The sequence below is a fragment of the Hyla sarda genome, chromosome 6, assembly GCF_029499605.1.
Source record: "Hyla sarda isolate aHylSar1 chromosome 6, aHylSar1.hap1, whole genome shotgun sequence".
In the NCBI taxonomy this organism is placed as follows: Eukaryota; Metazoa; Chordata; class Amphibia; order Anura; family Hylidae; genus Hyla; species Hyla sarda.
Window position 1 is genome coordinate 46,955,120 of NC_079194.1, and position 24,826 is coordinate 46,979,945.

At 42.7% G+C, this 24,826-nt stretch overlaps 1 protein-coding gene across 1 annotated transcript; it reads left to right on the top strand.

Annotated features, from left to right (window-relative positions):
• Nucleotides 1–21,946: 21,946 nt before the first annotated feature.
• On the top strand, nucleotides 21,947–23,659 carry LOC130275537 (protein kinase C delta type-like). The gene has a single exon (XM_056523597.1). It carries the CDS (start codon nucleotides 22,297–22,299, stop codon nucleotides 22,990–22,992), a length of 696 nt encoding a protein of 231 aa, XP_056379572.1. The 5' UTR covers nucleotides 21,947–22,296; the 3' UTR covers nucleotides 22,993–23,659.
• The last annotated feature ends 1,167 nt before the right edge of the window (nucleotides 23,660–24,826 follow it).

Genomic DNA, 24,826 nt, shown 5'->3' on the forward strand with positions numbered 1-24,826 from the left:
GACACTAATAGTGGAGAATAACATCTTGTCTTAGGTTCATACCATTTGGATATCTAGTTTGAAGCTCTATTATCCAAAAAACTTCCCTATCCAATAATTACTGCCTGACACCCCCTCCCCTCATGGGGTTAACAATTTTTTCAATGCCGAGGAGAGACAGGGAGGAGAAATCTCCCCCATGTTTCTCAACACAGTGTTTGGTGGCCATAGAAACATGGCGAGACAAAAAGTGTGGGATATCAGACTGATGCTTTCTAATCCGAACTTTAAGAGCATTCGAAGTACAACCCACATATTGTACATGGCATTTTTCACAGGTTAATAGATATATAACATTCGCTGTATTGCAATTGATAAAATGTTTAATATTGTATTGTTGTTTGGCAACCATAGAAGTAAAAGTTTTACTGTTCTTCATAATGCCACAAACAATACATTTATTATGTCCACATGTAAAACTGCCATTAGTGTCAAGCCATGTTCTGGTAGATGGTGTTTGGGAAATATAAAGACTTGGGGAAACAGATTGTCCTATTGTTTTGGCTCGTCTGGCAACACATTTGTACCCGTTTTCAAACACTTTTGCATATTGATTATCATTAGATATCATGGGAATATATTTATGTACAATGTTGCAAACTGCCCTGTAATTTTGACTATAGGTTTTCAGTTTGAAGAAAAAGGAAGAAATCATATATATAAAAAACAAGTAATAAAAAATTATTATTCTCTTTCTATATGCTCATGTGCGATATCGGAAAAGATAGAGAGAAAACGGAGGGAACGCTTAAACCTAATATCCAGATCAATCTCTCAAGCATTGAAGATAACATATAAAACTTTGTTGTTTGATATATAAACTTCTCTTTTTTTATATATATATATTTTATATTCAAGGTGTTTACATTCATGTTCACATTGCAAGATACTACTTCCTTGCGTTTTTAATTGTTATCTTGGTTTGTTAGGGAGCGAGGGGGTTAAGCACCTGGGCCAAGCCCCGTGGTGATTTCATCCCCTTCCTCTATAAATAACATGCACCCATGTCTGTTAATTGTACGACTAAGGCTACGTATTGTGGTCGAAACGAGTCACCTGTCTTCCATGTTGGCTGATTGCTAAATAAAGTACCAAGTATTGCTTGATTTGCCACGCTGGACTTTCTCTTCATTTCTCCTGCAATTGCTGGACTGGGGTCCGGTCCTGTCCGTGCTGTGGCGAGGGCATCGGGGTGAGCTGTGTCTACTCTGCTTTGCTGTATCTCTCCTGGGACCCAGACAACGTGCTCCCAATATGGCATCTCCTTCTAAGAAAGAAGGTAAGACAGATTCAACACATGCTGTGGATTTATGTCTGATACCATTACAAGATAGCCAAGCCCGCTCAAGCCGCATGATAGAAATTTTCAGCAAAAATAATGCCAACATGGATGAAACTGTAGACATTAAAATCTTGATGTCTGATCTGGAATCCGCTCTAACTTCAGAGACAAAATTGTGGTGGGATGCCTCTACTCTAAAAAAATATGTAGAGAGGGAAATGGTTCCACGTGGACTGAGAATTAAAAAATTCCCCACCACAATATTCTCAGAAGAATTTAAAAGCGAATGGGAAATTCTACTGAATGATTCATCATTAAAATTCATTCAACTGATTATAAAACACGAAGAAAGAGCATTGAAGGAAATTAACACCAAGATTACAGATTTACAAGCATCTATTACCAAATATGACCAACATCCAACCTATTTGGAATTAAATCAAAAAATCAGTGGAAACTTGGTGAAATTGGAAACCACAATTTCACAAATCAAGGAGGACAAGTTCAAAAGGGATCTACAGGACTATAAGTCTAGAAATGTTTTTGAATGGCCTAACAGCAGAAGTGCCAACCCCACTCCAAGGTCCATATTGAAGAGTCAACGCAGCAGAAGATATGGCAACAATACAAAAAACATCAAACCTGCCAGAGTAAGCTTCAATGAGACCGATGCAGAGTCCATCTCGGGTGTTGAATCAGCAGATATGTCCGCCGGTCCGTATACTCCAGATGCCGCCTCTTCACCAGTACGAGAGGGTCGTAATAACAAGATGCCATCATCAAAAAACGACGCGGCGGTCGGAAACACCGCGCCTCCAAGAAAAACCACGAGGAGGCAAAACATAAAGAGGAACTAGACACTGTCCCTGTATTCAATCTATCGGCGAGGACTCTGACTGATTACCAACTCCAGCTACTGTCTAAGGGCTTAACCTTTTCCCCAGCCTCTTCATTTAACTTCTACAGAACGATGTTAGACGTAAACAAGTTTGTTCGCTCCATTACTGTTCGAAAACATTTTTCCAACATGAACTCAGAAAATATTTCTAATTGTGATATGGGGGACATGATTTCCCAGAGTGTGATAGATGGAGACATGTCCGATGATATTGGTCAAACCCAACATTTTTCTGATACCCATGTTTTTTCTAGCAGTGATCACACTACTTATTCTGACAGGGTGGAGGGGCTTTCTTTCCGTGAGCTCACCACCCTTTCAAAGTTGCATCATCTAGGTGATCAAAAACCTGAGGTTCTACCACAATTTTATGTGCCGAACCCCAGGTTTTATCCTATTATGTCTAGAACCCCAGTTCTGGAACACTTCCAGACACTGGTTGAAAAAGAGTTGTATAACCTCTCCAAAAACACACCTCCGGTTAAACCTAATTTATGCTACCGGGAGAGAATGGCCTTACAGGAACTTGTGGAAAGCAGGGATGTTGTGATCCGCAGTGCGGATAAGGGGGGCGCAATCGTGGTGTTGGATGACGGACTCTACTATAAATTAAATATGGATATCTTATCCGATAATACTACATATACTAAATTGAGTTTGAATCCAACACCACGATTTAAAGATATCATGTTTGATCTTATTGATTATGGGGTTAAAGAGGGGCATATTACAGGTAAAGAAGCAGATTATATGAAGGTGTCTGATCCGATTATGGCTATTTTTCACTCATTGCCAAAAATACATAAAAAAAATTTTCCTCCCCCTATGCGCCCGATTGTAGCTGGCATAGGCTCTTTGAATGAAAAATTATGTGAATGGGTGGATTCGAGGCTCCAGCCGTTGGTCCCTCTCATGCCCGGCTTCCTCCAGGACACCAGAGATGTTCTGGTTGCCATGGACAACATCGGGTGGAAGCCGGGCATGAGATGGATAACGGCTGACTTCACGTCACTATATTCTATGATACCTCACGATAAGGCAATTCTTTCTTTGAAATGGTTTCTGACCACCTATGCCCCATACTCCGGTGATCTGCAGGAATACATTATATTAGTGGTTAATTATCTTCTGAAACACAATTTTTTTTATGTTTGATAGATGTTATTTCCTGCAGATCACCGGAGCTTCTATGGGAGCCAAATTCTCACCATCCCTCGCGAACATTTACATGGCGTGGTGGGAAAAAGAGTATCTGTTTTCCCATAGCAACATCTTTGCGGACCACATAGTTTGGTATGGCCGGTACATAGACGACCTCCTATTTATCGGGGGGTCGTCTATGCCGGCCATACATGAGTTTGGTGCCTTTCTTAATGATAATCCCTATGAATTAAAATTTACTATAAATTGTGAGCATGAGGAGATTTGTTTTCTAGACCTGACACTGAGTGGCAACTTGGAACTAGCTAAAATTGTTACCAGGACATTTCGCAAGGAGCTGGCAGCTAATTCTATATTACAAGCCGAGTCATGCCACCCGCCTCATGTAATTTCTAATCTCCCAGTTGGAGAAATGATAAGAGCTAAACGTAATTGTTCCTCAGATACTTTATTTGAAAAAGAGGCGGGTGACATCAATAATCGCTTATTAGCCAGGGGCTATAAAAAATGGACCCTGGAGAAGGCCAAAAATATTGCTAGACTTAAAAATAGAAATACTCTCATCCATGGGGAAAACTCTAGTATTGTCCACAAGAACACCAATAAACAATTGGTTTTCTCTACTACCTAAAGTCAAAATTACAGGGCAGTTTGCAACATTGTACATAAATATATTCCCATGATATCTAATGATAATCAATATGCAAAAGTGTTTGAAAACGGGTACAAATGTGTTGCCAGACGAGCCAAAACAATAGGACAATCTGTTTCCCCAAGTCTTTATATTTCCCAAACACCATCTTCCAGAACATGGCTTGACACTAATGGCAGTTTTAAATGTGGACATAATAAATGTATTGTTTGTGGCATTATGAAGAACAGTAAAACTTTTACTTCTATGGTTACCAAACAACAATACAATATTAAACATTTTATCAATTGCAATACGGCGAATGTTATATATCTATTAACCTGTGAAAAATGCCATGTACAATATGTGGGTTGTACTTCGAATGCTCTTAAAGTTCGGATTAGAAAGCATCAGTCTGATATCCCACACTTTTTGTCTCGCCATGTTTCTATGGCCACCAAACACTGTGTTGAGACACACGGGGGAGATTTCTCCTCCCTGTCTCTCCTCGGCATTGAAAAAATTGTTAACCCCATGAGGGGAGGGGGTGTCAGGCAGAAATTATTGGATAGGGAAGTTTTTTGGATAATAGAGCTTCAAACTAGATATCCAAATGGTATGAACCTAAGACAAGATGTTATTCTCCACTATTAGTGTCTTCAATTCATTAAAATTTATTATCCATATTTATATATGTATTATTTTGCATACGTTCTATAGAAGACTTTGAGGGTGGATGAACTTTATATATATATACATTTTTTGTTTCTCTTAAGAGGTTTTATACTTGAAATTATACCTGTCTCATGGGTTCATACCTGCCTTCCCTTTCATTTTTCATATTTCTCCCGATTGTACGTGTGCTCCTATTCATTTATTTCATTTTATTTTATTCCATTTATTTTCCACTGACAAAATTTATACATTTTTATATATATATATATATATTTATTTGTATAATTTATTCTAATAATGATAAAAATGTTCTTTTTCTCTCTTTCTTCTTTTTATTCCCATTTTTTCTCTTTCTTGTGAGTAGCGCACATGGGCATACTATTCCTGGATTTTTCCCAACATGGACATTTGGAATATTTTCCTGATATTATTCAGTTTGAAGAAAAAGGAAGAAATCATATATATAAAAAACAAGTAATAAAAAATTATTATTCTCTTTCTATATGCTCATGTGCGATATCGGAAAAGATAGAGAGAAAACGGAGGGAACGCTTAAACCTAATATCCAGATCGATCTCTCAAGCATTGAAGATAACATATAAAACTTTGTTGTTTGATATATAAACTTCTCTTTTTTTATATATATATATTTTATATTCAAGGTGTTTACATTCATGTTCACATTGCAAGATACTACTTCCTTGCGTTTTTATTGTTATCTTGGTTTGTTAGGGAGGGAGGGGGTTAAGCACCTGGGCCAAGCCCCGTGGTGATTTCATCCCCTTCCTCTATAAATAACATGCACCCATGTCTGTTAATTGTACGACTAAGGCTACGTATTGTGGCCGAAACGCGTCACCTGTCTTCCATGTTGGCTGATTGCTAAATAAAGTACCAAGTATTGCTTGATTTGCCACGCTGGACTTTCTCTTCATTTCTCATGTTGTTTTTCATCTTGCAATCCATGGGATTTTAGATGTTCCACAATCCTATACTTTAGTAGGGTTTCCATCAATTTTCCCACTATTGATGTCAGACTTACTGGCCTATAGTTGCTTGATTCCTCCTTACTACCTTTCTTGTGAATGGGCACAACATTTGCTAATTTCCAATCTTCTGGGACGGCTCCTGTTACCATTGATTGGTTAAATAAATCTGCTAACGGTTTTGCTAGCTTACCACTAAACTCTTTTAATAATTTCGGGTGTATCCCATCAGGCCCCTGTGATTTATTTGTTTTCACTTTAGAAAGCAAACATAGAACCTCTTCCTCTGTAAAGACACATGCATCAAACGATTCCTTAGTTTTTCTCTCTAATGGAGGTCCTTTTCCTTCTTTTTCTTCTGTAAAAACTGAACAGAAGTATTCATTAAGGCAGTCGGTTAGCCCCTTATTCTCTTCTACATATCTTCCTTCCTTTGTTTTTAATTTAGTTTTTCCTTGTTTTGATTTCCTTTTTTCACTTATATATCTGAAGAATGTCTTATCCCCTTTTTTCACAGACTGAGCTAGTTTTTCTTCTGCCTGTGCTTTAGAAGTTCTTATAACTTGCTTGGCCTCTTTCTGCCTAGTCTTGTAGATTTCCCTATCTTCATTGCTCTGGGTTGTTTTATACATACTAAATGCTAGTTTTTTGTTTTTTATGATTTTCGCCACTTCTGCTGAGTACCACAGTGGTCTCTTCCTTTTTCTGCTTTTACTGACAAGTCTAGTGCAATTTTCTGTTGCCTTCAATAAAGCGTCTTTTAAGTAGTCCCATTTCTCCTGAACTCCATGTAATTTGTTCCAGTCTGATAGGGACTCATTTATGACTAATCTAATTTTTGAAAAGTCTGTTTTTCTAAAATCTAAAACTTGACTCCTAAGACTCCTTCACTGTCCTTATATTAAACCACACTGATTGGTGATCACTAGATCCCAAGCTTTTGCCAACAATGACATCATATACCAAATCCCCATTTGTGAATACCAAATCCAAAATGGCCTCCTTCCGCATTGGCTCCTCAACCACTTGTTGTAGAGATAATCCCACTAGGGAATTTAGAATATCTGTACTCCTTCATTTAACTTTTAAGAGGCCTACCTATTGATGGGCCAATAAAACTTCACGCTTTCTGGACACCACATCATTGTACGCCGTCATCCATCTTCTTTTTCTCCTTTCTACTTGCTACATTGGCCTTGGTCAAACTTGAGGACTGGCACCCAAGGACTTGAAAGTCCCAAATACTGTGTGCTATTCCATTCCTTCTTTCTATGTATTGTACACTACAGTGATATTAAAAAAAACAACAACAAAAAAAATGTTAGTATTACTTACAGATGCTCTTCATACGTCCAAAGAAAATGCCTATGGGCAGTGCATATCAGTATGGGGCAATTTGGTATGGGCAGGGTATATTGGCGTGGGTGTGGCATTCCTTGTGGGGGAGGAGCTTAGGGCCTCCTCAGTAGGTCTTGCAGGGGGGCCCCCAAATTTATTGTTACCCCACTGGTTGTAATGTAGGGAATCAGACCCAACCTCGCAGGCACCTGTCATTTGGACTTTTAAATGCTGCGCTCGGTATTGATTGTGGCATTTTATGGGTTAAATAACGGACATTTGCGTGGTTGCTTATGTCTGTCATCACTGCTGATAGCAGCCAACACTCATCGGCCATGAACCATGCTCAGTTCCTGAGAGCGCTTGATAGACCCTAAGTGTACACATGCTGTACATATACAGTGCAAGTCGTCAAGGGGTGAACAGTTATACACCAAGTCAGTAGTGATTGAGGGTTTTGGATCACCCCCCCCCTCTCTCTTTCCTGCAATGCAATCTCAGGAAGCTGATTGGCTGTCCTGGTAGCCCGAGGCCTTTACTAGGTCTCCTGCCGTGACAAATCTACTATATAGTCTGCCACTAAATATTTCAAGGCAAAAGGCATGTATTGGATTGATTTAGATGAGCAGTCGAATGATTGCATGTACAAGTCCCCTAGGGGGACAAAAAAAGAAAACTAAAGTAAAAAATGTTGTAAAAAAAACAAGTAAAAAAAGTTACATATATATATATATATATATATATATATATATATATATACAACTAGGCACCTGAATGTGGGAAACGCGTCAGATCTTGTCCTGCCAATTGCGTTCTAAATAAAGCCATACATAGTTTTACCTGCTATTCCCTGAGTGCCGAACGCTTTCTTTCGTGGTCTCTACTGAACCGGGAGCGGTACCAGTGTCCGTGGCACAAGAACGTGCAGCAGACATAGGAGCGGTGAGCGGTTCCACCTTGTTTGCATCATATATATATATATATATATATATATATACATATAGATATAGATATCTATTTACATTTTTCATAGAAGGTGAGGGGGAAAAAAAAGGTCTTTAAGGTGTTAAAGAAAACAACTATTTACGAATGTGAAAAGCCCAAAATATGATTCAGCCCCTTAAAACCAGCAAACAATCTCGTGGCATGAGTTTTCACCACAAAGGTCTCCCATAGAGGAGAGTGTTACTTGTTTATTTTATTTTCCTTTAAAAAATATTTTGAGGCGCTCTGGCAAGTTCCGAACTTACCCAGATAGAATCGGAAGCGACGCAACAAACAATAGAAATTTTGTGGGAAAAGCGATTTTATTTTTCTTTGTAGATGGGGACGGGAATAAGAGAAAATATTCTGTAGGAAGAAGCAGAATGCTAATATCTCTCTAGAGGGCAAATCTTTCTTGGTTGGCAGCAAATAGATTCTATAAAAGAAACTTAAATAGAGAATAATACAGTGTCCCTGGCTCTTACATAAATATCTGGGTAATAAAACAGGAAGCATTAGAGTTATAATATATTTTTACTGGATGCCAGGACCCAGACAAGGCAGGTATTGAACTCTAAGGCTATGTTCACATGGTAGAGAGTCCACACCAGAAATTTCAATGCAGACATTCCCCCGACAGTAGAGCATCGGCAGAACATGCTGACGCTAGGACCGCTCGGAAATTCGCCGTCTCATAGACAGCAATGCATTTTCATGCTGACTCTGCAGAAAGGATAAACATGTATATTCTATTTGTGGACTCTGAAATCGGGATTATCTCAGCAGAAACATCTGTGTGCACAGAGCAGCAGAATCCCATTGATGTCAATTGCTGCAGAATCTCCATGCGGAATTCTAATGCTGAATTCCGCACTGAAATTCCATCGTGTGAATATAGCCTAAAGCGTGGCCCAGAAAATGTACAGTGAGCAGAGATTGATACATTGTATGCATCAGTGCTCACTACTGTACACAGTGGCCCTGGTTTATAATTGTAAACCCGACCTGTTTTGTCCGGTTGTGTGCCAGAATGTGGTGCATTGCGCCACAAATTGTATCTGTGCCAGAATTTGTGCCGAAAAGTGGGTGTGTCTCCGACATTTAAAAAAAAAAATCCCGACATATTTACTAATCGACCCAATAGAGAAACATACCCGGCACTAACATCACTAAATATCCAGCCATCACGATCCCGGGGACAGTCCGGACTGACCTGTAACTAACTGATAGCGGTGGTGCTTCAGCCTTGTAGAAGCCGTGACAAATAGCGAACATAGAAGACGGCACTCACCATCCAGGAAGGTGCTTTATTGACTACGAGCAAGTATCACAAGTACAGGCGGGTTTGGCGATGGGAAGCAGGGGCAACCGGAACAGGCCGTTTTGTGCATGTGACGCACTTCCTCAAGCCAGTATAGCATCAGCAAGCGTTACTCCGTCTTATATAGGGGAGACGCAAAGCTGTCGCCAGGCAACCTGACGCACACAGCCGATCATGTGACCATTTCTAACAAAGTGATAGGCAAGTACTAAAACAAAACAAACAATGGGGCAGAGCTACAAGAAGGAGCTCAGCTTGTTGCGATTGTTCAGACTCAGTGCCCCAGTGGCGTCAAGTCTGGTGATCCATCGCGCTTCCTTCTGCAGCAGTATTTGATTGTGATCTCCACCGTGGGGTGGCAGGGGGACTTTCTCCAACCCTACGAACTTTAACTCTTTACATATACTGCCGTGTGCTTTATTCATATAAACCAATAAGGCAATAAACCTAGGAGCCCCTCTCCCGGTCTGGACAGAGTGTAAGTGCTCGCGGAATCGGACGTGGAGCTGCCTAATGGTCTTGCCCACATAGAATCTACTGCAGTGGCACATCACCAAGAAAGACATGAGGCAAGTAAATAGTTCATTCACACACTGATCAATAGCACCCATCTTTACATTTCTCCACACTAGCATCTGGGCACAGAAGGAACAAGAGCTACATGGGTGGTTACCTTTAAGGGAGTGCTTAGTTAACCACCTCGAGCCTGAAATTGGGGGCAGGTTAGAATTTGTAGAATCACTAGTTTTTTTCAATTTATCTCCTAGGTGATATTTCTCCTAAAAGTGATCAATGGGGGATGTTTAGTTACATCCTGAAGGTCACTGTCAGAGTCAAGAATGAACCAATTACGAAGAATAGCATTCGGCACTGTCTGGTTCATGTTGGAATTAGCAAGAGAGAAGTGAAACCGTTTAGGATTCACATTACATCTGGTCTTTTTCTTCAAAAGTTGGGATCTATCTGACTACTTTACTCGTTGAAAGCTAGCATCTATGATGTTCTCCGGATATTGTCTGGCTAAAAGGTGCCCCTTCAACTCACCTGCCTGTGTTTCAAAGGTATTTTCCTCACTATTAATCCTTCTTAATCTGAGAAATTGAGAATAAGGAATGTTCTTCGGTAACGTGCGGGGGGCGGGAGCTGTGGTAATGCAACAGTCTACCACAAGAAAAAAGACTACACACCTCTAAGAATAAGCACACCTGCTAGTGAACAATCTTAACAATGTAATAATGCAGTATAACAAAATTCCTTTATTGCACATATAATTTTGATCGCCGCGTCTAAAGAGTTAATGCCGGACATCAGCCTGATTGGCGATGTCCGGCATTAGCGTGGGTCCTGGTTGCTTATAGCAACCGGGACCCACCGGGTATGATGCGCGCTCAGGATTAAAGAGATATAAGTAGATAACTAATACAGATTAACCCCATAGTGCATATGGACGTTTATGAACGTCCATATGCGCTATGGGGTTAATCTGTATTAGTTATCTACTTATATCTCTTTAATCCTCACTTTTCCTATTTTTGGTGCCTCAGAACCAATTAACCCCTATTAATTTTTGGTGCCTCAGAACCAATTAACCCCTAACTCCAGTGGAAAACTTTTTTTTTTTTTTTAAATCAACAAAACAGATTTGTAAATCACTTCTATTAAAAAATCTTAATCCTTCTAGAACTTATTAGCTGCTGAATACTACAGAGGAAATCCGACACATTCGCGCAATTGGACGTTTGCATATGTCCTAGTGATCTCTGGCACTGCCGCAGGCAGCACAGGAGATCGGCGGCAGGACCCGGCTTTCAATCGCAGCCAGAGTCCCGCCGCAGCTAACAGAGCCGCGATCGCGCCGGTCCCGGCAGCATTAACCCCCTAGATGCCGTGATCAATCCTGATAATGAAATCTATGGTGTTGACAGGGGAAGCGCTCTCCTCCTGTTCACCAATGGCAGCGCCGCGATACAATCGTGGGTCGCTGTTGTTTGCTATGGCAGGTGGTCAGATCATGACCTCCTGTATGCCTGCTACAGAAGCTTGTGAGATCCAGTCAGAAGCTGTAGTGTCTGCAGCTTATCAGGTCATACTGTGCTGCAGTAAAAATGTATTGCAGCATAGTATAACCTGTAAAAAGTGTAAAAAAAATTACGGTAAATAAAAAGTTCTTCAATAAAAGTGTAAAAAAATACTTAAAAAATGCCCCTCTCCCAATAAATGCCCTGTATTATCACCAAAAAAGATCAAAAACACAAATCATATACATAATAGGTATTGTCACGTCCGTAATGACGTGTACTATAAAACTATAATGAAATTATCCTGCACGGTGAAAAACGCAAAATTCGCCAATTTTGGTACAAATAGCAGAATAAAAAAAATCAAAAGGTAGCACGTAGCAAAAAAAATTATACCAATAAAAAGTACAGCTCATCCCGCAAAAAATAAGCCCTCACTCAATGGCGTCGGATAAAAATTTAAAAGTTACGGCTGTTGGAAAATGAATGGCAGAAAAATAATTTTGCTCAGAGGAGGAAAAAGAACATAGAATGCAATATAAAATGGGTATTGCCATAATCGTACTGACCCAGAGAATAAATAAAACATCACTTTTACCGCACAGTGAACACCATAAAAAAAATTACAGAAATTTTCCAGTTTTTCACAATATTTTGAAGTTAAAAAAAAAAAATGCTGCATGTGTCAACAAAAATGCACCAGTTATATGAAGTACAACATGTCACGAAAAAACAATCTCAGAATCGCTCTGCTCAGAAAAAGCGTTTTAAAGTTATTACCATTTAAAGAGAGACATGTCAAATTTAGAGCCTGGTCATTGAGGTAAAAAATGGGTCCATCCTTAAGGGGTTAATAGAAGTAATTTACAAATCTGTTTAACTTTCTGGCACCAGTTGATATAAAAAAAATGTTTTCCACCGGAGTACCCCTTTAAAGACTCAGCCCATTTTCACCTTAGGGACCCAGGCATTTTTTGCACATCTGACCACTGTCACTTTAAGCATTAATAACTCTGGAATGCTTTTACTTTTCATTCTGATTCTGAGATTGTTTTTTGTGACATATTCTACTTCATGTTAGGGGTAAAATTTCATCGATACTTGCATCATTTCTTGGTGAAAAATTCCAAAATTTGAAAATTTTGCATTTTTTTTTTTTTAACTTAGAAACTCTCTGCTTATAAGGAAATGGACATCCCAAATAAATGATATATTGATTCACATATGCAATATGTCTACTTTATGTTTGCATCATAAAGTTGACATCTTTTTTACTTTTGGAAGACATTAGAGGGCTTCAAAGTTCACCAGAAATTTTCAAATTTTTCTAAAAAATTTTCAGAATCGGAATTTTTCAGGGACCAGTTCAGTTTTGAAGTGGATTTGAAGGGCCTTCATATTAGAAATACCCCATAAATTACCCCATTATAAAATTAGAATTTTTACAAGGGGTAAAAGGAGAGAAATCTTCCTAAAATGTGTAACCCAATTTCTCTCGAGTAAGGAAATATCTCATATGTGGATGTCAAGTGCTCTGTGGGTGCAGTAGAGGGCTCAGAAGGGAAGGAGCGACAATGGGATTTCGGAGAGTGAGTTTTTCTGAAATGGTTTTTGGGGGCATGTCGCATTTAGGAAGCCCCAATGGTGCCAGAACAGCCAAAAAAAAAAAAAAAAAAAACATAGCATACTATTTTGGAAACTACACTCTTCAAGGAATGTAACAAGGGGTCCAGTGAGCCTTAAGACCCCACAGATGTTTGACGACTTTTCGTTAAAGTTGGATGTGCAAATACATTTTTTTTTCACTAAAATGCTGGTTTCTCCCCAAATTTTACATTTTTACAAGGGGTAATAGATGAAAATCTCCCCCAAAATTCATAACCCCATCCCTTCTAAATATGGAAATACCCCATGTGTGGACATCAAGTGCACTGCGGACGCACTACAATGCTCAGAAGAGAAGGAGTCACATTTGGCTTTTGGAAAGCAAATTTTGCTGAAATGGTTTTTGGGGGGCATGTCCCATTTAGGAAGCCACTATGGTGCCAGAACAGCAAAAAAAGCCCCACATGGCACACTATTTGGGAAACAGCACCCCTCAAGGAACATAACAAGGGGTACAGTGAGCCTTAACACCCCACAGTTGTTTGACAAATTTCTGCTAAAGTTGGATGTGAAAATGAAAAGATTTTTTTTCACTAACATGCTAGTGTTACCCCAAATTTTTCATTTTCACAAGGGGTAATAGGAGAAAAAGCCTCCCAAAATGTTTAACCCCATTTCTTCTTAGTATGGAAATACCCCATATGTGGATGTAAAGTGCTCTGCGGGCACACTACAGGGCTCAGAAGAGAAGGAGCGCCATTGGGCTTTTGGAGAGGGAATTTGGTTGGAATGGAAGTCAGGGGCCATGTGCGTTTACAATGCTCCCATGCTACCAGAACAGTGGACCCCCCCTCCCCACATGTGACCCCATTTTGGAAACTACACCCCTCACAGAATTTAATAAAGTGTGCAGTGAACATTTACATCCCACTGGCATTTGACAGATCTTTGGAACAGTGGGCTGTGCAAATGAAACATGTAAATCTGTCAGACACCAGTGGGTTGAAAATGCTCACTGTACCCCTTATTTCATTCCGTCAGGGGTGTAGTTTCCAAAATGGCATCCAAAAGCCCAATGGCGCTCCTTCTCTTCTCAGCCCTGTAGTGTGCCCGCAGAGCACTTTACATCCACATATGGGGTATTTATATACTCAGAAGAAATGGGGTTACAAATTTTGGGAGGCTTTTTTCCTATTACCCCTTGTGAAAATGAAAAGTTTGGGATAACACCAGCATTTTTGTGAAAAAATAAAAAATGTTCATTTTCACGTCCAACTTTAACAAAAAATTATTCTATTTAATATATTCATTAATGACCTTGTAGAGGGGTTGAATAGTAAAGTAGCAATCTTTCAGATGATACTAAACTCTGTAAAGCGGTAAACACAATAGTGGACAGTGCACTGTTACACATGGATCTGGATAAGTTGGAGGTTTGGGCTGGGAAGTGGCAGATGAGGTTCAACACTGATAAATGTAAGGTAATGCACATGGGGAGGAAAATCTGGGCTGGGATTATGCATTAAAGGGGAGAACACTTGGGACGACTGATGTGGAAAAGGACTTGTGAGTCTTAGTTAATAGTAAATTTAGCTGTAGGGACCAGTGTCGGGCAGCTGCTGCCAAGGCAAATAAAATCATGGGGTGCATCAATAGGGGCATAGATGCCCATGACAAGGAAATAATTCTACCGCTGTACAAATCACTAGTCAGACCACACATAGAATACTGTGTACAGTACTGGGCACCAGTGTACAAGAAAGATATAGTGGAGCTGGAGAGGGCTCAAAGACGGGCAACCAGAGTAATTCGGGGAATGGGAGGACTACAGTACCCAAAAAGATTTTCAGAATTTGGGTTATTTAGTTTAGAAAAAAGAAGGCTTATGGGAGACCTAATAACTATGTATAAATATATCAGGGGACAGTACAGAGATCTCTCCCATGATCTATTTATACCCAGGACTGTATATATAACAAGGGGGCATCCTCTACATCTAGAGGAAAGAAGGTTTCTACACCAGCACAGACGGGGGTTCTTTACTGTAAGAGCAGTGAAACTGTGGAATTCTCTGCCTGAGGAGGTGGTCATGGCGAACTCTGTAAGAGAGTTCAAAAGGGGTTGGATGCATTTTTGGAGAATAATAACATTACAGGTTATGGATACTAGATTTAGGCTAAGTTTCCACTTGCTTTTTTTTTCTGGCAGTATTTGAAGATCTGCCACTGCAGTTTTTGAGCCAAAGTAAGAAGTGGATCCATTAGGGAGGAGAAGTATAAGTCCTTCCTATATATGTCCTATTCCTTTTGAATACACTTCTGGCTTTGGCTCAAATACTGCAGTGGCAGATTTCCAAAAACTGCCAGAGGAAAAAAACAAGTGGAAACTTAGCCTTATAGGGACAGAACGTTGATTTATTCTGATGCCATATTTGGAGTCGGGAAGGAATTTTTACCTCTAGTATGGGAGTTGTTTGCCTTCCTCTGGATCAACTCAGTAGGGACTCATTAGGGTTATAGGTTGAACTTGATGGACTCCGGTCTTTTTTCAACCTTATGAACTATGTAACTATGAAACCTGTGGGGTGTTAAGGTTCACTATACCCCTTGTTACGTTCCGTGAGGAATGTAGTTCTTTTTCTTTTGTGTTTATGTCAGAACCGCTGTAAAATCACAAATTTAGGCCTCAAATGTACATGGTGCTCTCCCTCCTGAGCCTTGTTGTGTGCCCGCAGAGCGCTTTACATTCACATATGGGCTATTTCCGTACTCAGGAGAAATTGCGTTACAAATTTTGGGGGTCTTTTTTTTCCCTTTTACCTCTTGTTAAAATGTAAAAAATTTTTACACTAACAGGCTGATGTAGACCCCAACTTTACCTTTTCATAAGGGGTGAAAGGAAAAAAATCCCTTCAAAATTTGTTAGGCAATTTCTCCCAAGTACAGAAATACCCCATATGTGGCCCTAAACTGTTGTCTTGAAATACGACAGGGCTCCGAAGTGAGAGAGCGCCATGTGCATTTGAGGACTAAATTAGGAATTTGCATAGGCACAGACTCGGATGTACGGCATTTTAGGACATCGTCAGTCGTCAGACATAACTCCGTCCTCCATCAGGCGAAAAGGAGTCCCGCCTCCTCCCTCGGACAAATCGCCGTCAATCTTCAGCCGCAATTCGGTCCTTCGTCATGTGAAACGGCGTCCCGCCTCCTCCCTCACACCAATTGCTGTCCTCCTTCAGCCACAACTCCATCCTCCTTTATCCAAACCTCTCTCGTCCAAAACGCCATCATGCCTCAGACAATTCTCCCTCAGATGCAACTTCCTGCCGCATAGCAGAGCCGACTCTGCACAGCATGTATAGCAGAGTCGAAACTGTGAAACTTGCACATGTACTACAGACACTACATGTGCTACAGAGTCTGTATAGCAGAGCCGACACTGAATAGCATGTATAGCATAACCCATATAGCAGAGAGCACTGACTCGGCTCTGCTACACAGCAGGAAAGTCTGACGACTGACGATGTCCTAAAATGGACACCGTACGGATGCAAGAATTACGCTTGCCACCGATACCAAAAATACCCTACGGCAGTGTTTCCCAAACAGGGCGCCTCCAGCTTTTGCAAAACTCCCAGCATACCTGGACAGTCAATGGCTGTTCGGCAATACTGGGAGTTATTGTTTTGCAACAGCTGGAGGCTCCATTTTGGAAACACTGTCGTACAAGTTTTTTTTTTTTTTTTAATTGGGGGGGGGGGAGGTAACTGTGTAGGGGTATATGTATATGTCGATAATAATGCACCTGATGTTAACAGGAAAAAACCCTTTCTGTGGAAAAAGTTGTTCACAAGTGGAAAGAAATGTCTTAGAACGTCCTATAAAATCCATCTGGTTTGGACCTTTCACTGGAGACTTCTTAGCACGGCTCTTATGTAAAGACCAGTCACAGAGATTAGGGGAACATGGAGACATCCGCAATCATCCCTTTTTCTTCTCTATAAATTGGGAGAAGTTGGAAGCTGGCAAAGTGGAATCTCCAGTCATCGCCAATCAAGGTTCCTTGGGGTCATACACAATGCAGAGGATCCAGGTGCCTTACGGTGAGATATGGAAAGAGCCCATCCCGGAGATGTTCCAGCAAGTCTTCAATAGTGTGCCATTCGTGTGCTCTGCATGGGCAGGAAATTACCACAATGCCCCTATGCATCCAGACGCTTTACCAAAATTTGACCTTGAAGAAATCTGTGACATCATAGACCTGGGCCTTCTGAGCATTACCCACCGTTGCATCATGTAGGCACCGGCCACAAGTCATCATCTGGGACCGCACACTGCTGAATCCGCAACCTCCTATTGTGTATATAATAAAAATCTGTAAAAACTAAGCGCCATTCTCTGATTATAGAAACTGAGAAGATGCAAAAATCTGATATATTTGTGTGTGAAAAGTTAATTTTCTATGCATATATATACCATATACCTCTAACTCAGTGGTCTCAAACTGTAGCCCTCCAGATGTTGCAAAACTTCAACTCCCAGCATGCAAATATCATACTATACATATTACCATTATACTGCAACTCTCCAAACCCAGTATACTGAGACCAATATTACCAGGAGCAAATAATACCGCCAAACCATACCCACTACCTGATTTTCTTTTCCTTCTCCATATGGAGACTCCGCCATATCTCCTCTCCATAAAATCTGCCAGACAAACATTTTAGGTTCATTACTCCAACACCATTCTAACCTCTCTACAAACCACCCACCTGTATTGCCTCACACAGTAATAGATGCCACTTGTGCCCCCATACAGTAGCTAGACACCCTCTGTGCCCTTATAAAGTAGTTAGGCCCCCTCGATGTCACCATATTGGCAGGACGGTGAGGGTTGGCTTGCTCGCTTGTGCTCGCTTGTGCCCTCCTGTTGTGCCCGTTCCTGAGGCTTCCTCTTCGGGAGGCAGGCGGCCCTCCCCTCACAGGTAGTCTCTTGCCACCAAGGGTGTGCGGCATCCAAGCCACCGCATCCGTGTCACTAGAGCTTTGAAGGCCGATGTTTTGGTCTGGCTGAGGTTTCTGGAGGTGTACAATGGGCGGACTTGTTTTCAGTCCCCTGTTGTGACGAACGGCGAGCTCGCTCTTTTCACAGATGCGGCTGGTTTGGTAGATTTTGGTGCGGTTTTTGGTTTCCGGTGGTGGGCTGAGTTGTGGCCGGCTGCTTGGCAGTCCCTGGGGTTTTGCCGTAATCTGGTGTTGTTGGAGCTTTTCCCCATTGTGGTAGCGGTGGAAATTTGTGGTTGTTATTTGAGTAATTGCCGGGTGTGTTTGCTTTCCTCCAGCTCCCCTCCTGTTCTCAGCTTGTTACGTCACCTGGTGCTGCGCTGCCTGGAGTTTAATGTTTATTTCAGGGCTCAACATGTCCCCGGGGTTGATAATCAAATTGCTGACGCCTTGTCTCGTTTTCATTGGCAGGAGTCTCGCTGGCTGCTGCCGCAGGCATTGTCGTAGGGTTACCCGTGCCCGGCCAGCCTCTGGGACATCATGAGGAGTGCTTGATGTCTTTGGTTCACTCCTCGGTGGCACCTGCGACCTGGTCGTCTCATGGTAAGGCGTGGGCGGAGTGGTTGGAGTTGGTGGGAGGCCGTGATGTCTCCAGATTGGCGCCTGATAAGCTGGAGGTTACGTTGGATTACCTGCTGTCGCTGCGCTCCCAAGGAGTGTCGGGTGCGGTGATCGTGCGACGCTTGGCGGGGGTGGCGTTTTATTTTCAGCTTTTGGATTGGTCGGATGTGACAACATTTTTTGTTATTCGCCAGGCTCTTAAGGGTTGGGCCCGGGAGCGTGTTAGCCTTGATGTCTGGCCCCCGATCTCCTATCCGTTATTGGGGCATTTAGTGGCGGCCATGGAGCAGGTCTGTTCGTTGCTTTTGCGCTGGCATTTTTCGGAGCCATGAGGATTGGCGAACTCCTTCCTCCTTCTCGCCTCTGTCCTGGGGTCTTGGGGAAGCGGATGTTTTTTGGGCGATAATTTTGTTTGGTTGCATATCCGACGGTCGAAAACTGATCAGGCGGGTCAGGGTTTGTGGCTGGTGTTGTATGCGGTGTCTGGTGAGGCATGTCCTTTCCGGCTGTCATTCTCTTACTTGGCTTTGCGGCCGCAGGGTCCCTCTTTTTTGCTGCACGAAGAGGCCCAGTTTCAGTTTTTGTCGTTTTTTTGCCGTTTTCTTTCCTGCATGGGTTTGGATTTTCATGAGTTCGGGACTCACTCCTTTCGCATTGGGGCTGCTACGGAGGCGGCTAGGGCCGGATTGCCGGAGTCTGACATCCAGCTCGGTATATTCGCCCTGATTTGATGGTTGACATGTGAATTTTTTGTTGCAGGTGGCCTTCGGCCGATGGTGTGGGTGCTCGGGCACTCTTATGTGTTCGGGCGAGTCAGAGGGCTGAGATGCATCCTGGCGGCAGGACATTTATTAGTGTGGCATCGGGGGGGCTGAGGTGGCCCCAGGTTTTAGCTGAGGTTGTGGGCATCATCCAGTTGTCCCAGGGTCCGGTGTTGCTTGCGTTGCATGTTGGGGGCAACGATCTCTGCTCCACCCCGCTGGCGGAGCTCCTGACAATGATGAGGGCGGATTGTGTCAGTTTCCCCGGGTTTTTCTCAGAGCTCCTCTTGTTGTGGTCAGAGATCGTTCCCCGGGCAGTGTGGCATGGGGTGCGGGATCCTGTGACAGTTGAGAGGGCACGCCGGACGGTGAGCGCATGCATGTCTCGCATGAAGCTCTGTTCCAGCATGGTGGTCAGGCATGTCCAGTTGGAGGGGGGACAACCGTGTGTTGCTCAGGTCTGATGGGGTTCATCTGACGGATATCAGGCTTGATATTTTTCTGTCGGGTTTACAATATGGCATTGAGCATGGCCTGTACCTTATGGGTGGGGTCGGAGCCCAGTGTAGGTTTAACTGGTCTCCTTCGTGGAGGAAAGAAGATGGAGAAAGCGGGGCCAACCCGGGGTAGACCTGCACACAGGACGGTGTGGCAGCACCTCTCGGGTTGGCAAGAAGCCAACGGTACCTTGTTTCCAGTTATTTGTTATTTATTATAGTTATATTTTTTAGAAATAAAGCTGTGGCCGATTCCCACCCACACAAAGTTAAAGTATGTTGTTGGTTCAGTTATTTATTTAATTTAAGTATGGTTTATAGGGGAGGGATAGAGACACATAATAGGAGGTAAGTGGGGTCTCAACAGTCAGTATTAGGGCCTTACACCCAAATATTAATAAACTTCCACATAGTGCCCCCATAGTACACACAAACATAGTTCACCCATCTCTATCACACAATTTTATGTTGCACCTTGGGGGAAAGATTTAGGGTTCCGCTTGTCTAGGGACTTGATGAGGGACATAAAATTGAATTAACTTCGCCTGTGGTCATCCTTTCCAGGCCTGCTTTTGATCTGGTTGGATATGGTGGCTCGACGGAAGTGGAGGCGGGCCAGGTCGGTGGCGGGGCGTAACAGAGCGCGGGCCAAGCTGAACAAGGTAGTGGGGAGGTTTGTGGCTCGTAATGGGGGTTTTGTGATACGGCACAGGGATTTGGAGATGGGCAATTCCGATTTTATGGCTTCAGATGTGTCCTTTTAAATGATCTGGGGATGGATCTGTGGTTGCTGGAACTTAAGGAGGCGGCGGAGTGTGCTGTGATGGTGTGGCAGAACATTGGTGAGTAAGGGGTCACTCACCGTCATTGTGGATGGGCAGGAGAAGGATCTGGAGGCATTACTGGAATTGAAGGAGTTTGGAGTGGAAAAGTGGGGCGTGGACAATGCATGGCCAGGTGGTAAGGTCTCTGCGGCCAAATAAAATTGGGCTGCTGAGGCCTTTGCACCAAATGGGAAGAGGTTGGGTAAGGTAGCGAGGACCAAGCAACTAGAAACTCCCCTAGTCATAGGCACAACCAATGGTGGAGAGGCTGTAGTGATAGGGAGAGGATAGAAAATCTCACTGACTAGTACGCTATTTATCAACCAGGGAACCTCCAGATGTTGCACAACTACAAATCCCAGCATGCCCGGGCATGCATGGAGTTGTAGTTGTGCCACAGCTGAGGGCACCCTAGTTGGGGAACACTGGACAACCAGTGGTGTCGCTAGGGTGGGGGGGGGGGGCAAGAGGGGGCCATGGCCCCCCTAGATCAGGCCATGCCCCCCCTTGTGCCCCCAATTTAAAATAGACACATGTTATATTCTAATTATACATACACACACGTTTTAGAATTGCCCCCCCCCCCCACACACTTTTGTCACTGGCCACCCATGTGCCCCCCCTAAATATGAATGCTGGAGATGCCACTGTAGACAACACATTATGGGGGTCCTGTATGATACGGTGTAAGGCTGTGTTCACATGATGTTGACTTTTTGAGGATGTGTGTCAGGCTTGCTGTGGATGTGTTGTAGATTTGTTATCGATTTGTTACAGATATCCTGCAGATTTGTTGAAAATCTGTTACAGATTTGCTGCGGATGTGATACAGATCTGTTGCGGATTAGTTATGGATTTCTTGCGGCTTTGGTTCATATTTGCTGCGGATGTGATACAGATCTGTTGCGGATTTGTTATGGATTTCTTGCAGCTTTGTTACAGATTTGTTGCAAATTTGTTGCTGATTTGTTACAGATTTGTCGCAGATATACTGCGGATATGTTACAGATTTTAAATTACAAAGGAAAAAAGGGAAATCCGCAACAAATCTGCAGTGTATGAACATACCCCAAAAGCTGCCACAATAAAACTGTATATACCAGTGTGTACTACCAGTGTGTTCAGGATAAACCACTATTGCCTCTTGTGCACTATACCATGGCCACATGACACCACGATAACAGCGCTGCCGGCCATGTGACTGTGACTTCACAATATTGCGCTGTAGCTATAGAATGAAGATCAGGGACCCTGAGCCTCTATCTTTCACAAAGTGTCTTCCAGGACAGACTCTTTTGTGCTACTTGCTAGTGGATTGATTTTGAAGTGCTTAGTTGAAGACTTAGTTGAAGACTCAACATGAGCAAGAGAAAGAAGATAACATTTTCTTCTTCAGAGGATGAGGACAGTGCCCCAAAGCGGAGAGCAGGCACAGTGGCCGTGCCTATATCTATATGGAACCGCATTATGCCATACCTTAAACAGGAAGGGAAGGACAACATGGCCACAGCAAAGGCCCATATTGGGATTACAAAACTCCGGGAACAATGTGATCTTAAAGCAAGAGATCCAGTGATGACTCCAGATGTCCTACAGGAACATGGCCAGAAAAAAGAGATGGCCAGAGAAAGAGAGACTGGGTACATATGGACTCTACATCAATGAAGGATGATGGCCCCGGCCCCATCAAGAAAGCCAAAGTGAGCAGTCTTATTGAAAAAGACCTTAATGATGAGAATATTCTAAAAACACCAAAGGCGGAGCAGCCCAGGAAATCTCTGCTCCCGCTAACAGTGGACAAGTTCACCTTCCACCATTCCCTAGGACAAGGATACTTTGGTAAGGTGATGTTTGCAACAGACTGTGTACGGAGGGAACACGTTGCCATCAAATCCGTGGAGAAGAGAGTCCTGCTACATGTGTCTAATGGTTTGGTGGAGAGAGAAGTGCTAGAGCTGGCTCAGGAGAACATCTTCTTGGTACACAGGTATGGAGCCTTCCATACACAGAATTACACCTATTATGTGATGGAACTGGTAGGTGGTGGGACTCTCCATGAATATCTGACTAAAGTGCCATCACCAACTTTAGGGATTGTAAAGTTTATCGGTGCTGAACTTGTTTGTGGACTGCAGTTCATTCATTCTAAAGGCATCATACACCGAGACCTGAAGACAGAGAATATCTTACTGACCAGCAGGGGGCACATCAAGATTGCAGATTTTGGGCTTGCCCTGGACAATGTGTTTGGAAGAACACCAGGCAGAGATATTATGTCAACCCTTGGTTTGGCTGCACCCGAAATGATATTGGGTCAACCATATGGCTGTGGTGTGGACTGATTTTCCTTTGGGGCAATAATGCACCTGATGTTAACAGGAAAAAACCCCTTCTGTGGAAAAAGTCGTGCAGAAGTGGAAAGAAACGTCTTAGAACGTCCTGTAAGATCAACCTGGTTTGGACCTTTCACTGGAGACTTCTTAGCACGGCTCTTATATAAAGACCAGTCACAGAGATTAGGGGAACCTGGAGACATCCGCAATCATCCCTTTTTCTTCTCTATAAATTGGGAGAAGTTGGAAGCTGGCAAAGTGGAATTTCCAGTCATCGCCAATCAAGGTTCCTTGGAGTCATACACAATGCAGAGGATCCAGGTGCCTTACGGTGAGATATGGAAAGAGCCCATCCCGGAGATGTTCCAGCAAGTCTTCAATAGTGTTCCATTCGTGTGCTCTGCATGGGCAGAAAATGACCACAATGCCCCTATGCATCCAGACGCTTTACCAAAATTTGACCTTGAAGAAATCTGTGACATCCTAGACCTGGGCCTTCTGAGAGGAACAACTTCAGTCTTGGATGAGAGCGGCCATAACAACTCAGACAACTGATATTTCACAAAGCAACATCTCGGCACTACCCACCATTCCATCATGTAGGCACCGGCCACAAGTCATCATCTGGGACCGCACACTGTTCAGAGGCATTTTCGGCAAAGAAACGTCCATCCTAGGCTGGTAAAACTGATAACATAAGAGTCTCTGTAATATTGTCCATACATGCTCTGATTTTTGCTGTTCAACCGAGAATAAGATTAATAAGGACTAGGACCAATGCATATAACTTTACTTTAAGGACCTTTGACTATGCATTTGATGACTTGACTGTGCAAAACAGTGGATTAAACACAACATGATATTTGGACTATGCATGTAACATAATAGTGATGACTAGACTTACGACTATATATTAGACATTTTATACATGACTAGACTTAATACTTTACAGTAGACATTTGCGGATTGGGTTGCCTGAGGCTTTCTGCCAAATGCCTTGGCTAATGGGGTCCCTTGGCATTTAAAATACTTCTCCCCAGAACACTATAAATTTATGCTAGACATTTTATGTTGATAACATTTGACATTTCTGTTACCGTAGACTTGATTACGTGCGTTACTCAATATCAGGAATACCTTCTGGCCAGTAAAGTATCCTGTGCACGAACACAAGAACATATGACATTAGACACTTGACATTGGAGTAGATTGTGTAATTTTGATTGATACAGTCCTACTGTATGTGACTTGATGTGTACATTAATTGTACATTGTGTGTACATGACTATGTGCACTTTTTATGTGTGTTACACTACTTTTTTGGATATATGATGCTTAGTCTTTGCATCTGGCTGGTATCTGCCCTTTGTGTGGACCATTGGGACCTACGGAGCACCATCTCTTGGGAAACAGGAACGTCGACTTCTTCAGGAGGTCTACACTAAACTGGACTTACAACAGGTTCCTCCCTATCAGCAACCGAAGTAGGTTGTAACTCTAGACTGGCAGGACTTGGGGTTCGGACATGGGTGAAACAGGTGGTCTGGAGACTGGAGTATACTTGAGCAGGTGTGGGGACTAGAGTTGGTTGCACAGGCCCGCAGGTTGGCATGAAACCGAAGATTGCAGCTCGGTCAGGAGGGGACATCCATGGATGCATCTGCACAGGCAGATCTTCCTTATGACACAGCTTGATCCGATTATGAGGAACGACTTGCGGTTCGTAATATGACTTCTGGATTGCATACACGTCTGAGTCTAGATAAGGTACGGCCGTCACTGTGTAAGGCTCTGTTTCCCAGATGGAGTCCAATTTGTGGGTCCTCGGGAACTTCCGCTGCCA

What these genes read in the sequence shown, in the direction of transcription:
- LOC130275537 (XM_056523597.1), top strand. Translation starts at nt 22,297, where the DNA reads ATGGACTCTACATCAATGAAGGATGATGGCCCCGGCCCCATCAAGAAA.